The 12165-nt window shown below is 46.6% G+C and overlaps 1 protein-coding gene and 1 long non-coding RNA gene across 2 annotated transcripts; one reads left to right on the forward strand and one right to left on the reverse strand.

The window, feature by feature from the left end:
- Nucleotides 1–1372: 1372 nt before the first annotated feature.
- Nucleotides 1373–10745, reverse strand: LOC112960738. Its single transcript, XR_003251850.1, has 3 exons — nt 10656–10745; nt 5971–6085; nt 1373–3420 (listed from the first exon to the last, which is right to left on the reverse strand). It is a non-coding gene; the product is annotated as an uncharacterized LOC112960738 (long non-coding RNA).
- On the forward strand, nt 6783–10276 carry TMIGD1 (transmembrane and immunoglobulin domain containing 1). The gene is made up of 5 exons (XM_026055302.1): nt 6783–6861; nt 7894–8172; nt 8671–8949; nt 9860–9963; nt 10244–10276. The coding sequence occupies exons 1-5, from the start codon at nt 6783–6785 to the stop codon at nt 10274–10276; spliced, it is 774 nt and encodes a 257-aa protein (XP_025911087.1).
- Nucleotides 10746–12165: the final 1420 nt, after the last annotated feature.

Here is a 12165-nt window from a genome sequence, read left to right on the forward strand (position 1 = left end):
CTCCGGCCCCTCCGGCCCGGCGCCGCGGCGCGGGGCGCAGCCGGGAGCGTGAGCGGCCAGGAGGGCCGGGCCGCGCTCTCCGAGGGCGTGATCTCTTCCTGCTTTCGGAGAAAGCGGCCTGTGTTCAGCATCTTCCTCTCCTGAAAGCCCCCCAGCTGGTGGGAGCGGGGCAGGGGCCACGCAGCCCACGTGAAGAATGATCCCTGCCCCAGTTACTGTGTGCAGCGGGGGAAAGACCGGCCACGGCGACGGGGTGGTCCGCCACTGTGCAGACCGTGCTACCAGCGGTGCTCCGCACAGCAGCGGAGGGGTGTCCCGGCACGGAGCTGCAGCAGGGACCTCTCCAAAAGACAGAGCATAGCCTACAAAAAACTGGAAACACAATCGTGGATAGAAAAGGAAGGAGCAGGGTGGCCTCTTGCTTTCGCATGCACATGAGCTGCTGCTCGCAGAGGCTGAAGCGCTGCCCCTTGTGCCGGGCCTCCTTGAGGAAGGCACGGCTGTGGCCTGCCCTCACTGCCATTACTTCCCAGCTCGGATCAGGCCTCGAGGGGATTAAAGACATTTTAACACCATTTGATGTTGTGTATAATGCACTGTTGTTTTGTGGACTACCGCAGAACTGTGTGTCTGCACAGATATGTCCTTAATACAGACTTTTGTTTTTCCTCATCTCAGACCTTTGCTAATTCCTTTTCTTTTTTTCAGGCAGGTGAGATGATAATAACACGCACAGTAAATTATTCTGCAAAAAGTGCATTGTAATCCATAAAACTTTGAAAGTGGCCTTCTCAGACTTCTCAATTCCTGTCTAACTTTTCAGTATTATCTTATACACACATCTGCTTCCCAGCTCTGGCATTTCCGGTTGTAGATACAAGCTCCGAGTCTAGCACATAAATCTGAAATGTTCAAGGGAACTGTCTGAATCTTTGATCTCACTGCATCCTGCAATCCTTTGGATGATAGATCTGATGATGCAAACTTTTGTGTAAGCCAAGTGTGTTACGGCATCAAAAGGGCCCTGTGGAAAAGGAGAGTAAATTGCCTTCTCTTTCTTGGGGCTCATCTGCGCTGCACAGTCATTTATGAGAGACATGCAGAAAACAGGGGTGATCCATCAAAAAGGTGCCCCAGATCTAATTAAACTGAAGATGCTGAAAGCCTGTGGCCATCAGGACATTTTTAAACCAAAAGGGAGAAGGAAAGTCAACAGGGAATTTGGCAGTCTCAGAAGTGATCACAGCTTTACAGGTTTAAAACCTCAGTCTTCAGATAAATTGCTCGGGATTTACACAGCATAATTGAGCTCATTTCCCTTTTTAGTTGATAAAAGCCTGGTTATCTGGCGTTTCAACAAACCAGTTGTAAAAGCAGCATGTGGCAGAGGACTGAGTCATCCCATCATCAACAACAAAACCTTCACATTTACTTGGGCCAGCCTAAGAGCTCTGGCCTCTGGATCCCTGCGTAAGCAAGACTGTAGATTAGGGACTGACCTGCAAGAAGCCTTCTCCTCCTCCTCAGCTCTGCCCTGCGCTCGTACAGAGAGTTGCAGCGCTGGCACACGGGGAAGCTGGTTATTTGGGGGTTGTGGCTTTTGCTTATGACACTCCCTGCAGTGGTTCTAGCCACTGAGATGAGTGCGGTTTCCTCCTGAAGATTGGCAGCAAATGGTTTCCCATTAACTGGAAAGATGGAGCAGCTCAATCCTCCTGCAGATTCCTCACAGAGGGAATGAGGAATGACTCCACAGCAGGGAAGTTAAAACTGCTAATAATGTTTGGCAGCTTTTCACAAGATCAAATCATCACTTGGTTTTCCAGCAGAGCACTTCCAAGAAATCCCACTGGCAATGAAAGTTCCTAGGTAGACAAAAATATCCTAGGTCCAGGCTGGAGAGGAGCCACAGCAGAACACAGTCTTGAAAGAGAAGCAGGTCTGAGAATAATGCTTGGGATTTTCCTCTATGGGCCATGAGAGATCACCTAAATCAGACAAGGAACAAGCACCCTACTCAGCGCAATCCTCAAGCATTTTTGTTTTCCTGGGGAAAGAAACAAACTTGAAGTCCAGTTCATCAGTGGCAGAGGCATGTTTTCTGGCCAGAAAAAGCACAAAGTCACAAGGAAACAGATATGCTCTGCTGTGATACAGTCTTACCCCATGGCTGAGGCAAGAGACTTCCTTGTAAATCGGTTTAATCAGATGGAAAATGGAGTTTCATGAGTGGAGGAGGCAAATCCAGGATCAATATTATTAATTTGCCTGAGCCCTGCTAGGTGTAAAAGCTGAAAGCTTGTAAACAGGGCTCCCTAGGTGGGAATGAGGGCCAATATTTAAGTGGAATTTAATAAAGATAATTCACTTTTATCCCTGCAGGGGACCTACATTACTAATTTAATGCCAAGTTCTTTTCACATTTGCTTTTATTTGGTACCATATTTCTCAGATTAGGATAGTGAGGACCACACTGATGTACTAGCTTTAGTTTTCTAAGTCAAAATTGGCTACTCTTGGGATCCCAGGCACGCCACCAACACTGAATGTAACCTAGAGGGGTTAGAAAATATGAGGATCAGTGCTGAATGCTGGTAACAGACAGCAGTGGGTACTGCCTGAACGATTTGGTAGTGCTTTCATGCGCAGTCGTCAGAGTTTCTACAGTCTTTGGATGCATTCATCACAGCACAAGTAACATTCGTGAGTGCCTGGATGCTCTTGCTTAAAGGTGAGACTTGCACTCCTGGAACATGGTTCTATTTCTTGCCATTCACTTCGAGGGGGTAGAGTTTAGAAGATCCAGAAGCAACTGTTTAAAGTGATGACTGGAGTTCCTAAGCATGATTTACTCAAATTTCTGAAAGAGAAACTTGAGTATAACAATAGCAGTTAAAGCCCAGGATATGGTTCCCTGTGGCATCACTAGGAGTGCAGGCTCCACGTTTCCACCAACGCAGATGAAAAACACAAGGAGAAATATCATCTCAGAAGTACATCTTCCTCCTCCTTCTCTGACCTAGTCACCCAAAGGTTTTGGCACAGCTGTCCAAGTGCCTGGCAGCACTTTAGGCTTCTGCAGAGTTCACTGCCTCTGAGATTTCGCAGTGGTGATCACATGGGACATCCTGTCTTCAGGGCTCCCAGAAGATGACTTTCTTCCTTCTTGGACACTTGCCTGCAGCACTGTCAGATCCCACAGCTGCTTAGTGGGTATCCAGTAGATGGCATCCGTGTCTAACACTTGTCCTTCAGCTTTGCCTTCCTGCGAGCTTCTCTTGTGTTTTATTTATCTCAGGGTTTGTTTCTTCATTATTGCTGACCATTAACTGGAATGTTTCATGCCCTCTAAGCCATTTCTTTTAAAATTTCAAAATATGTCTGTGTGTTTAGTGCTCCTTTTGCTATTCTTGTTCTTTCCTGAGAAAAAAAAATCACTTATCATTCCTCTGCATTTAAAACCATAGCATGTGACCTTTCATGTAAGGATGAGAAGAAACTAGAATTATTAACAAAATGTTGAAAAAATACTTGAGGCCTGTCCATCTCAATAGTGAAAAATACATGGGGTTATGGGCTCAGAGTTTGTTTGAGAAATCAGGGCATATCTCATTCCCATAATCTTTATACATGAGAAAAATAGGTTTTGTGGGAGGGAACGGGGCACTGAGTACGTTCAGGTAGCATTTCCCGACAGCCTCACTTTCCAGCCCAGATATCTGGCAAGTGGAGACAGTGGGTTTGGGTGTTACAGTCATTCTTAACAATGGAGGTGTTGCAAAATACGCAGCACTACTTATTAAAAAAGGATTAAGAAAGAAGAACCACACTGAGTGGGAAGACAGGAGCAGCCTCTGAGCAGTGCCTGAGGCACTGTTGCAGAAACATGTTTTTCGGTGTGAGATTACAGCTATGCTACATGCATTGTTTGCCTGACAAATAAACCAACCCATAGTACAGTCCGCAGCTTGCACACGTCTATGCAGATCCTGTTATACTTCTGACTCCAGGAGCAGCCTTCAGCCCTCACAATGTTGCTGAATATAAATCGAGTGTTGTCAGTGAAAATTCACAGGATTATGAGTTGTGGCCTCTTCCTCTAGACGCACTGAGAATAATCAAGTACAACCCAAACTACTGTGAAGTTTGGAGTCAGCGGTTAAGAGACCAAGTGGAAAATAAGCTTTTGCCCAATCTCTATCATGTTCTAAATCTTTTCTTCTCAGGTTTCTAAGGCTTGGATTACACCCAGGAATAGACTGGTATTTATTAATTTATTCCCTTTGGGGCTGTTCAGAGTCATATTTAACAACAGCCTTATTCTGGGTTTGTTGGTCCATTCTTGCCTTAAGGATCACAAGAAGGAACTAGTCTGGTGGATTATTCTGGATTAAATCCATGGTCTGTCTAATCCAGTCTTGATAGTGCCTGATCCAAATGCCTCGAGGAGAGTGCTGGAACCTTTGCAGTGGAGAGTTACGGAGCAGATGCCTCATGGAAGAAGTTCCTCCCAGTCTGACTCATTAGTGGCTGGTTTACATACTGCAACATGAGGCTGATAAATGTAATGCAAAGGTGGATAATGCAACCCACAAAACTCTAGGCCTCAGCAGTAATTAAGACTCCCTTGAGATAATTATACCTTATACAAAAAGAAATGTGTAAAAAGTCATTGCAAAAGTAATTCTTATCAGTTTAAAATTTCCGCCTTGCAGTGCCTCTAGCCAAGTAGTATCTTGCTTTTCTAGTCTCTTTTTCCTTCAGTAGATCTCAAAGCCCTTTGCAAAGCAGGGCACTACCATTATCTCCATTTAAAAAACGCAGAACAGATGAACCTTGCTGCCAGTCACATGGACCTGTGGCAAATCTGGGGCAGAATTTTCCCCAGGTCCCGTTTGACGCTCTGCCCTACATCACAACAAACCCATGGCAGAACAGCTGTTATCTGACATTCTTTCCTCTCACTCTCATTTCTAAACTAAAAAATCCCTCCATGCTTTCATTCTTTACTTTCATCCTCACTTACTCTAAACACCTTGTTCTTCTCCTATAGCATCGTTGCAACACAGTGACCAGAGTGAACAGAAAACTCCCAGAACTCTCATGCCTTTGGCCCTGACTTGGCGGGAGCCTGTGAGCTATTTCCCTGCCCATTCCTTTCCACCTCTCTCCACTTCAGCTTATCTTAATACCAAATCACAAAGATCACTCTACTCTTAGTAATAGCATTTTGATCAAAGTTTGTACCGGACTATAAGCAAGCACTTAGTCGAATGTTAGAAGGAGAGAACATACAACTTCCTAAAAAGGATGGAAGAAGTTAAATTTATTTCTATCTTAAATTGATTCTAAAGGTAAAAAGTCCATTGAAGGCCGGAGACTAATTTCTAAAACATCAGTTTTCTAGAAGGCATAATCCAGGCTGTCTCTTTGAGAGACTTTTGTACATATTAATATATATATTTTAACTGAACATGACTCCCTTGTTTGTTTAGAAGGCAAACCAATGAACACAGAAATGTCATACTAAGAAACACTGAAAGATGACCCATATTTGCAACAACCCTGCAAATAAATAGTGCTGTGTGCTCCTGTGCCCTCTGCATACAGTCAGCCACAGAACAAGAGCTTGGACTTCCCCGCCTCTGCTCTGCTGAGCTGGGCCACCATAAAGCAAAGAAAATGCTGAGGACATGTCCCAGGTTTCCTTTCCGCTCATGAAATGCTGTTTATGGTTCTGTTGAGTCAGTTCCTGACCAGGGAGTTGCCCTGTGCTTGTGGGTACACTGAGAGCAGTGAGAACACTTTTTAGAGGCTGTGAGGACCCCATGGTTTGCAATCACACCACCACAATCCTGTTCAGGTATAAGTGGGCAATGTCAGACACTGTTTTCCTTGTCCTGGGAGAGGAATAGAAGGATGCAGAGCAACATGGGCTGGAGGGGTATCTCCCGAACACAGGGTACTCACTATTTAGCAGGACAGTGTCTCTGCTCTCCCCTCTGCCAACACGCAGGTCAAAGTTTGAATCAGTACATTTTCTCCTCATTCTGCTTCCAGTCCAAAGGACGACACAGTGACAAGGCTGCAGGCAGGAAGGAGCAAATCAGAGTCTATTCCTGCTTCAAGGATAATCTAGGATAAACTTCCTATGACTTGAAACAGGGCCACGAACACCCAGAAGGCTGAAATTGAAGAGGTGTTATTTTTTGTTGAAGGCCTCTATAGCTGATGCAGGATCTTTCTTATTAGTTACTCATTGCCTCAGCAAGTCTCATAAAACAGACAGCAGAACCCAGCAAATCCCTTTCTTCGGTGTTCTGGGAGCTCAGAAATCCAGGAATTGAACGAGGCCTTGAACCCATTTTATGGACTCCCTTCTCACTGAGCTACCATAAAACATTAAAATTCAGACCTTATAAACAAGGAGGGGAAAGTACTGTACATTTCTTAGCAGAAGACACCTCTCCAGAGACTCTTCCCACGGTAAGTCCAGCGCTACGCTCCCCAGAGACAGGTTCCCCTGACAGAAAGGCAGTTAGAAACAACGAACTCGCGCAGCAGAGATTAGATAGGTAAAATCCCCTTGACTCTGTTCTGAACTGGAAAAGGTCTGAAACAAATTGGCCTGGGTTATCCCCTGGCGACCCTGTCCCACCGCCTGTGAGGGCTCTCCCCAGGATGTCTGATGGCAGCAAGCGATTAATGCCTCTGCGATCCGTGAGCAGGAGCAGCGACACTCTCTCTCTCTCTCCAGCAGGTACCACCCGGGCTCCTCAGAGATGGCACAGAAAAGCAGCCTCCCAGGCCCTTATGGAGTGCCCGCCTTTGCAGTTTGCTTTTTGGCATACGTAGCCACAGGTGAGCAATGGAAAAAATCCGTCATGGCTTTGTCCACGCTCCTTAATGTTGACATGCGATGCTGTCCCAGGGTTGGGCAATGYGCAGAGTGATATGCCACCACAGCATCCCAGTTTTCTTATGCTCTGGGGGATCATTCCTAAGTAGAGAATTGTCTAAAAACTGGCCTCTAAGCATGATTTTGAGAGTAGCAGAGAAGGGACTAGGGAAGCTTCAGCATTTTCAAATGTTACTGCAGCAGCTGCAGAGCAACGATGAGGCCTCTGTTTTCAAACATGCCCTGAGAAGTGAAGAGTCTGATACGTTTGGCCGCTTGGGAAAACCAAGGACAAGATGGGGAGCTTTGGAATTTTTTTATATTCACAGCACCACAGTGCTTTTATATTTTGAGCTATATTTTTAGTTCATTCATGTATGACACAGCTCCAGTAGTGAGCTTTAGCCTGATATAATATTTATTTCCCGTAGTATTTTTTCATTTTAAAATGTCCCGAGGTTTGTAGGTTAGACTAACTGCAACCCTCCAACAGCCGGACTCACAAACTGGCCTGGGTGGGGCTGAGGAGCTGATTAACTACTTTATACTCACAAGTGCAATTAGATCCAACTGTAAAACAGCATATTAAACTGTAGGCACAAAAAAAATGAGGGCACAGGTAGGCTGCAACAGTGATTACTAGGAGGGTAGGAAATACTAGCATGACCACCTTTTCCTGTGTGGGTTACACTGTCAGTGCTGTAATATGTTTTTTAGATATTTTGTTTCTATAGGTCAGGCTTTGGCACTCATGCAGTCAGTTGCAAAAGCCTCACTTCGATTTTAAGTAATTGTGAAGGGAGCTTTGTGATGAAGATAGAGACGTTCTTGTCTGAAAAACAAAAGTCCCACCTCAAAAACGGCTGTTAGGCTGAAGCCTGAAACTACCCTCTTAGTCCCTCCGCCAAGGTTAAGGCCTGGAGAAGCTAGCAGGGGTGTTGTGGGAAGGGTACAGCACAGGATGCCTAAACGCCCTCATTCTCCTTCTTTTGCAGGTTTGGAACTGTCTGTAAATAATAATGCTGCTGACTTCACCCTGTCTGCAAGATCTGGTCCTCCACTCTCCCTCTCCTGCCTGGTACAGAACAACAGCCAGGCTGAGGAGCTTCTCTGGTACCGAGGAGATGGGACCGTGGATCTCAAAGATGGAAATAAAGTGAACGTCAGTAACATCTGCATATCCCCACTCACTGAGGCTGACAACGGAGTCACCTTCACTTGCAAGCTGCGGCGGGACCAATCTGTCCGGGTCTCTGTGATCCTGGATGTCCAGTGTGAGTTGGGCAGTGGGTATCTCTGAAGAATGGCTGGGGTGGAAAAAGTCATGGGCTGAGCACCTGGGTGACTGAGCACTAGTTAAAGAGAGGGTGTTTTGCACCGTTGTACTTTGTGTTTGCAAGGAGAACATGCATTTAGGGGGAGATAACCCACGTGGTAAGACACTCCCTTTCCATAGTGGTGCGTAAGGTCTGATCTAATGCATCTTTTATAAAGAGTGCGTGGGCCATTAAGGAAGAAGATTTTCTGGCTCTGTCCCTGCCTCCGCCTAGACTCTTTCTCAAGGATACAAGTCAGGGCACAGGAGCCACGGGAGTGACTGTCTCTGCCACTGATTGCCCTGCTCATTCTAGAGGATCATGAAAGGCTGCAGAATTGTGATGTGTTGCACCATTTGAAGAAAGTGTACAACTGATGTATAAAGGGAACTTATTTTCTGTTAAAGGGTGAGCAGCATTATTAATAACATATTTAACTTTGTTTACTGTGAGCAGTTCCTCCCTTCCTTACTGGAGAGGAGTCCCTCCCAGTCGAAGAAGACAAAGATGTTACCCTGAACTGCAATGCCAAATCCAACCCTCAAGGTCAAACAAATTGGTATAAAAACAACAACACCTTGACCCTACAGCAAAATCGTTACCAGGTGTACCAGACTAGTGATGTCTTTCAGCTGTCTATCAAAAAAGTACAGAAGTCTGACAACGGGACCTACACTTGTGTGGTGAAATCTGCTTTGGGAGAGGGGAGAAAGGATTTCCACCTGATAGTCGAAGGTAACATGGCTGTTGCTAAACAATAAGCTTTACAGATAACTGTTCTCTTTTATAACAGTAGCAATCTACTTACATGAAGATATGACTTAACTCATATCTTTAGTTCTTACACTAAAGAAGCGTAAGTCGAAAGCAGTAAGTCAGTTCCCCATGTTAGCTTGTGAGAGCACAGGCAACAACAGGAGATATCCTTGCACCTGTGCCGGCTGATACCGCAGCAGCAGCAAATGCCTTTCCTGCTCTACCTGTTATTCAAAGGCATTTGGCAAGCGTGACCTGAAGTGGATTCATCTCACCTTCTCACTTCCCAGGCTGGCAGGGCACATTCAAGTGTGTTTTAAAGCACCTTAGATCTTTCTTGAAGCTTCTCACCCTGACCATAGTATTCAGCCATGTCGAGAGAGATGCTTAAGGCAGGAGAGATTAATTGTCCTCTAGAAATGACTGTACTTCTGTGGACTATCGGGAGAGCCTGGAGGTCTACGTCTCAGACGGGTAGCCCGAAGTGAGGTGACTCCACCAGACTCAGGGCTTCTGTTTCCCACCCCACTGGCTGAGCCCCTCTCATTTCCACACTCTTGCAGCCATAGGAGCAGCTGTGAAAGCCACGTTAGCTCTGTCAGTGATATGGCTGGACATCCTTATTTCCATGCAAAATAGATTACCCTGGGGATCTTCCTCAGGGACCGACATTTCAGCTCTTTCTTTAGTTCACTAGAACATATCCTTGGCTCCCTTCTTTCCAGGCGACTAAGCCACACAGTTAGTCTGTGCGCAGCAGGAGCACAGCTCAGATCAGCGCTGACAGCTCCGGGAAGAGAATATGTCTTTTCTGCAGTTCTGTGAAATGACTTGTTCTACAAAACTGCACCAAGCTACTGGATACTAAACCTCCTCTCCCTCTTAACAGAGAAAAAGCCTGTTTTTCCCAAGGAGGCCATTATTGCTGCTGTCGTGGTGGTTGCACTCACTGTAATTTTTGGAATTGTGGCTCGAAAAGAAAAAATTTTTAAGGTACGGAAAGCTCCAATTTCTTACAAAAAATTTAGTACTGTTTTGTTGCAAAGCCCTGTAGTTTTCTACCCTATGCCACTTTGTAATGTTGCTTTACACAGTTAGAGAAGTGCTACATACTACCTCTTGCTTAAAGAACTACCAGTAGATAAATGAAATACTAGATATTTTAATGGGGCCAGCTGAGAAGGAAGGTGTTACATACATGCAAGGTATTAGTAAAAATATCCCTATGACTAGGAAATGCAAAAGATAACAAGACTGTTTCTTTATTTGGCAGTGCTTCAAAGGATCAAGTGAAACAGCTCTGTAAGTATTTGCCTACTTATTCACGTAGCTTCCCAGAATGAGCTTCAGACTGAAATCCCCTTTTTAAGCCTTGTCAGACCCCAGGAAACAAAAAATACTGAACACGCTAAAAAAAGCCATGCTGAGTTACCAACCTCTTGTTCTGGTTGGCTAACAGGGGCCTGCACCTCTTCTCCAGCGGAGGGACCCTACTAGGTAGAGGAGCATGGGAACGAGACCATAAATGCAGATCACAGCCTGGACACGGCTGTGGCTGCTGCCCTGGCCATCCTAGGGCCCTGACAATGCATGTTTGGAGGCAGCGGCAAATAAACATTACTGCATATCCCCACCCTGCTGCAAGTTTTCCTGAGCTGGATGTAGCCCAAGTGAATTCAACTCACCTTTTTTCTCCACAGTAAGTGATTTTTCAGTTCTCCTTTTCATTCTGCCACAGGTGAAGGAAGTTCCTGTACACAGCAGAAAGAAACCCAAGAAACACCACTTCTAGCAGCAGAACATGAGCCCTTGCGTGAGATGATGAGATTAGGCACTGAAACTTTTTGGGCTGAAGTTCATATGGTCTTTTCAAAATATAAGTGGTTCTTCACGTCTCTTGATTCTAACATACTGCTTAGAGCTCAGCCATGGCAGGGTAGGATGCCTCAGTTGTTGCCCTATCTTGCACTCTGTGCTTAAAGACCCTAATCCTAAAGGGTGGGTGTGTGTGCAGTCAGGAAAGCTGGTGGTCACAGACCTGATCCCAGATGATTAGTCCACAGACAAATCCATAATGTGTCACCACAGAAAGTGATGTTAATGTATGAATAAAGTAAGATGTCCAGCTGGCAGCTGCTTTCTTGGCTGTAGCCCGCAGTGAAGCTCTCCCTGGCCTTGGGAGTGCAGGCCAACTTTAAGAACAACTTGCTGCCCCTTCTTGGTAGTCCCAGGACTTCTTGGCTTCTGCCGGCCAGGGCCAAAGCTCCCTGGCACTTTGCACTGCTGTTGTATCTGCTGTTCTCCTTGGCTAAGAGCACACCTCCGGGTTCGGGGCAACCCCAAGCACCCAATAACACGCAGTGAAAGTTTCAGTGAGAATGTTCCAGTGCTGAAATGGCAGGATAACCTCTATCCCTCCCCAAAACAAGCCACTCATGCACTTTTCTCAAGGTCCTGGCAAGCCTTTAAAGACTCATCACGTCTTGAAATTGCATGTTACTGTCAACAAACACTGTGTGCTGTAAATTAATTCAAGTCTCTGATGCACAAATATTCTTCTCAGAAGGGAGCAGGGCTATTACTCAACAGGAAGACATCGCCGCATGAAACCCAGTGCGTCCTTGACTGATGGAACGACAGTGCGTCTGCCAGTTAATGTTCATTAGTGCTTAGGGAATGCTGTCACGGCACAATTTCAGTATAAGCTCACGCCGCTACGCACACTACTTTAAGATCATCCCTGTGAAGAGATTCCTTTTAAACTTTTCCTTTAAGTTGTAGAGCAACGTTTTCCCCACGAGGACAGCAACTGCTGTTGGAGTGCAGAGGAGCAGAATGCCTCCATCCCACAGCAGGACTTGGGACGCTCCTGGCCCTGCTGCCGTGGCGCGGCCGCTCTGGGCGAGATGGGGTGGGTGACGCGCTCCGGGAGGGCGCCTGACACGAAGGGGAGCGCTTGTGGATCCACGGAGCACTGCATGGCGGGGACACGGGACTCCGCCGCTCGCATCCCTCTAGCGCGGCCAGGTGCTCGGGCAGGGCCGCGGGGCGCCCGAGGGGGCTGCGGGACAAGGCCGTGGCCTGTGGCGCGGCGGCGCCCTGAGCTCGCCTCAGGCGCCTCCGCAGAACCTTCTAGAAAGCGGCCAGCGAGGCCCAGGTGCCCGGCGCGCCCCGAGGTGCCAGGCGAGGCCCGGG

The sequence above is a fragment of the Apteryx rowi genome, unplaced genomic scaffold (genome assembly GCF_003343035.1).
Source record: "Apteryx rowi isolate R43461 unplaced genomic scaffold, aptRow1 scaffold_99, whole genome shotgun sequence".
Taxonomy (NCBI): Eukaryota; Metazoa; Chordata; class Aves; order Apterygiformes; family Apterygidae; genus Apteryx; species Apteryx rowi.

Bases quoted from the DNA above. Each gene is read 5' to 3' on its own strand.
- TMIGD1 (XM_026055302.1), top strand. From the start codon at position 6,783: ATGGCACAGAAAAGCAGCCTCCCAGGCCCTTATGGAGTGCCCGCCTTT. The intron at 8,173-8,670 runs GTGAGTTGGGCA...TACTGTGAGCAG, and splicing joins TGTGATCCTGGATGTCCAGT to TTCCTCCCTTCCTTACTGGA. The intron at 8,950-9,859 runs GTAACATGGCTG...CCCTCTTAACAG, and splicing joins TTTCCACCTGATAGTCGAAG to AGAAAAAGCCTGTTTTTCCC.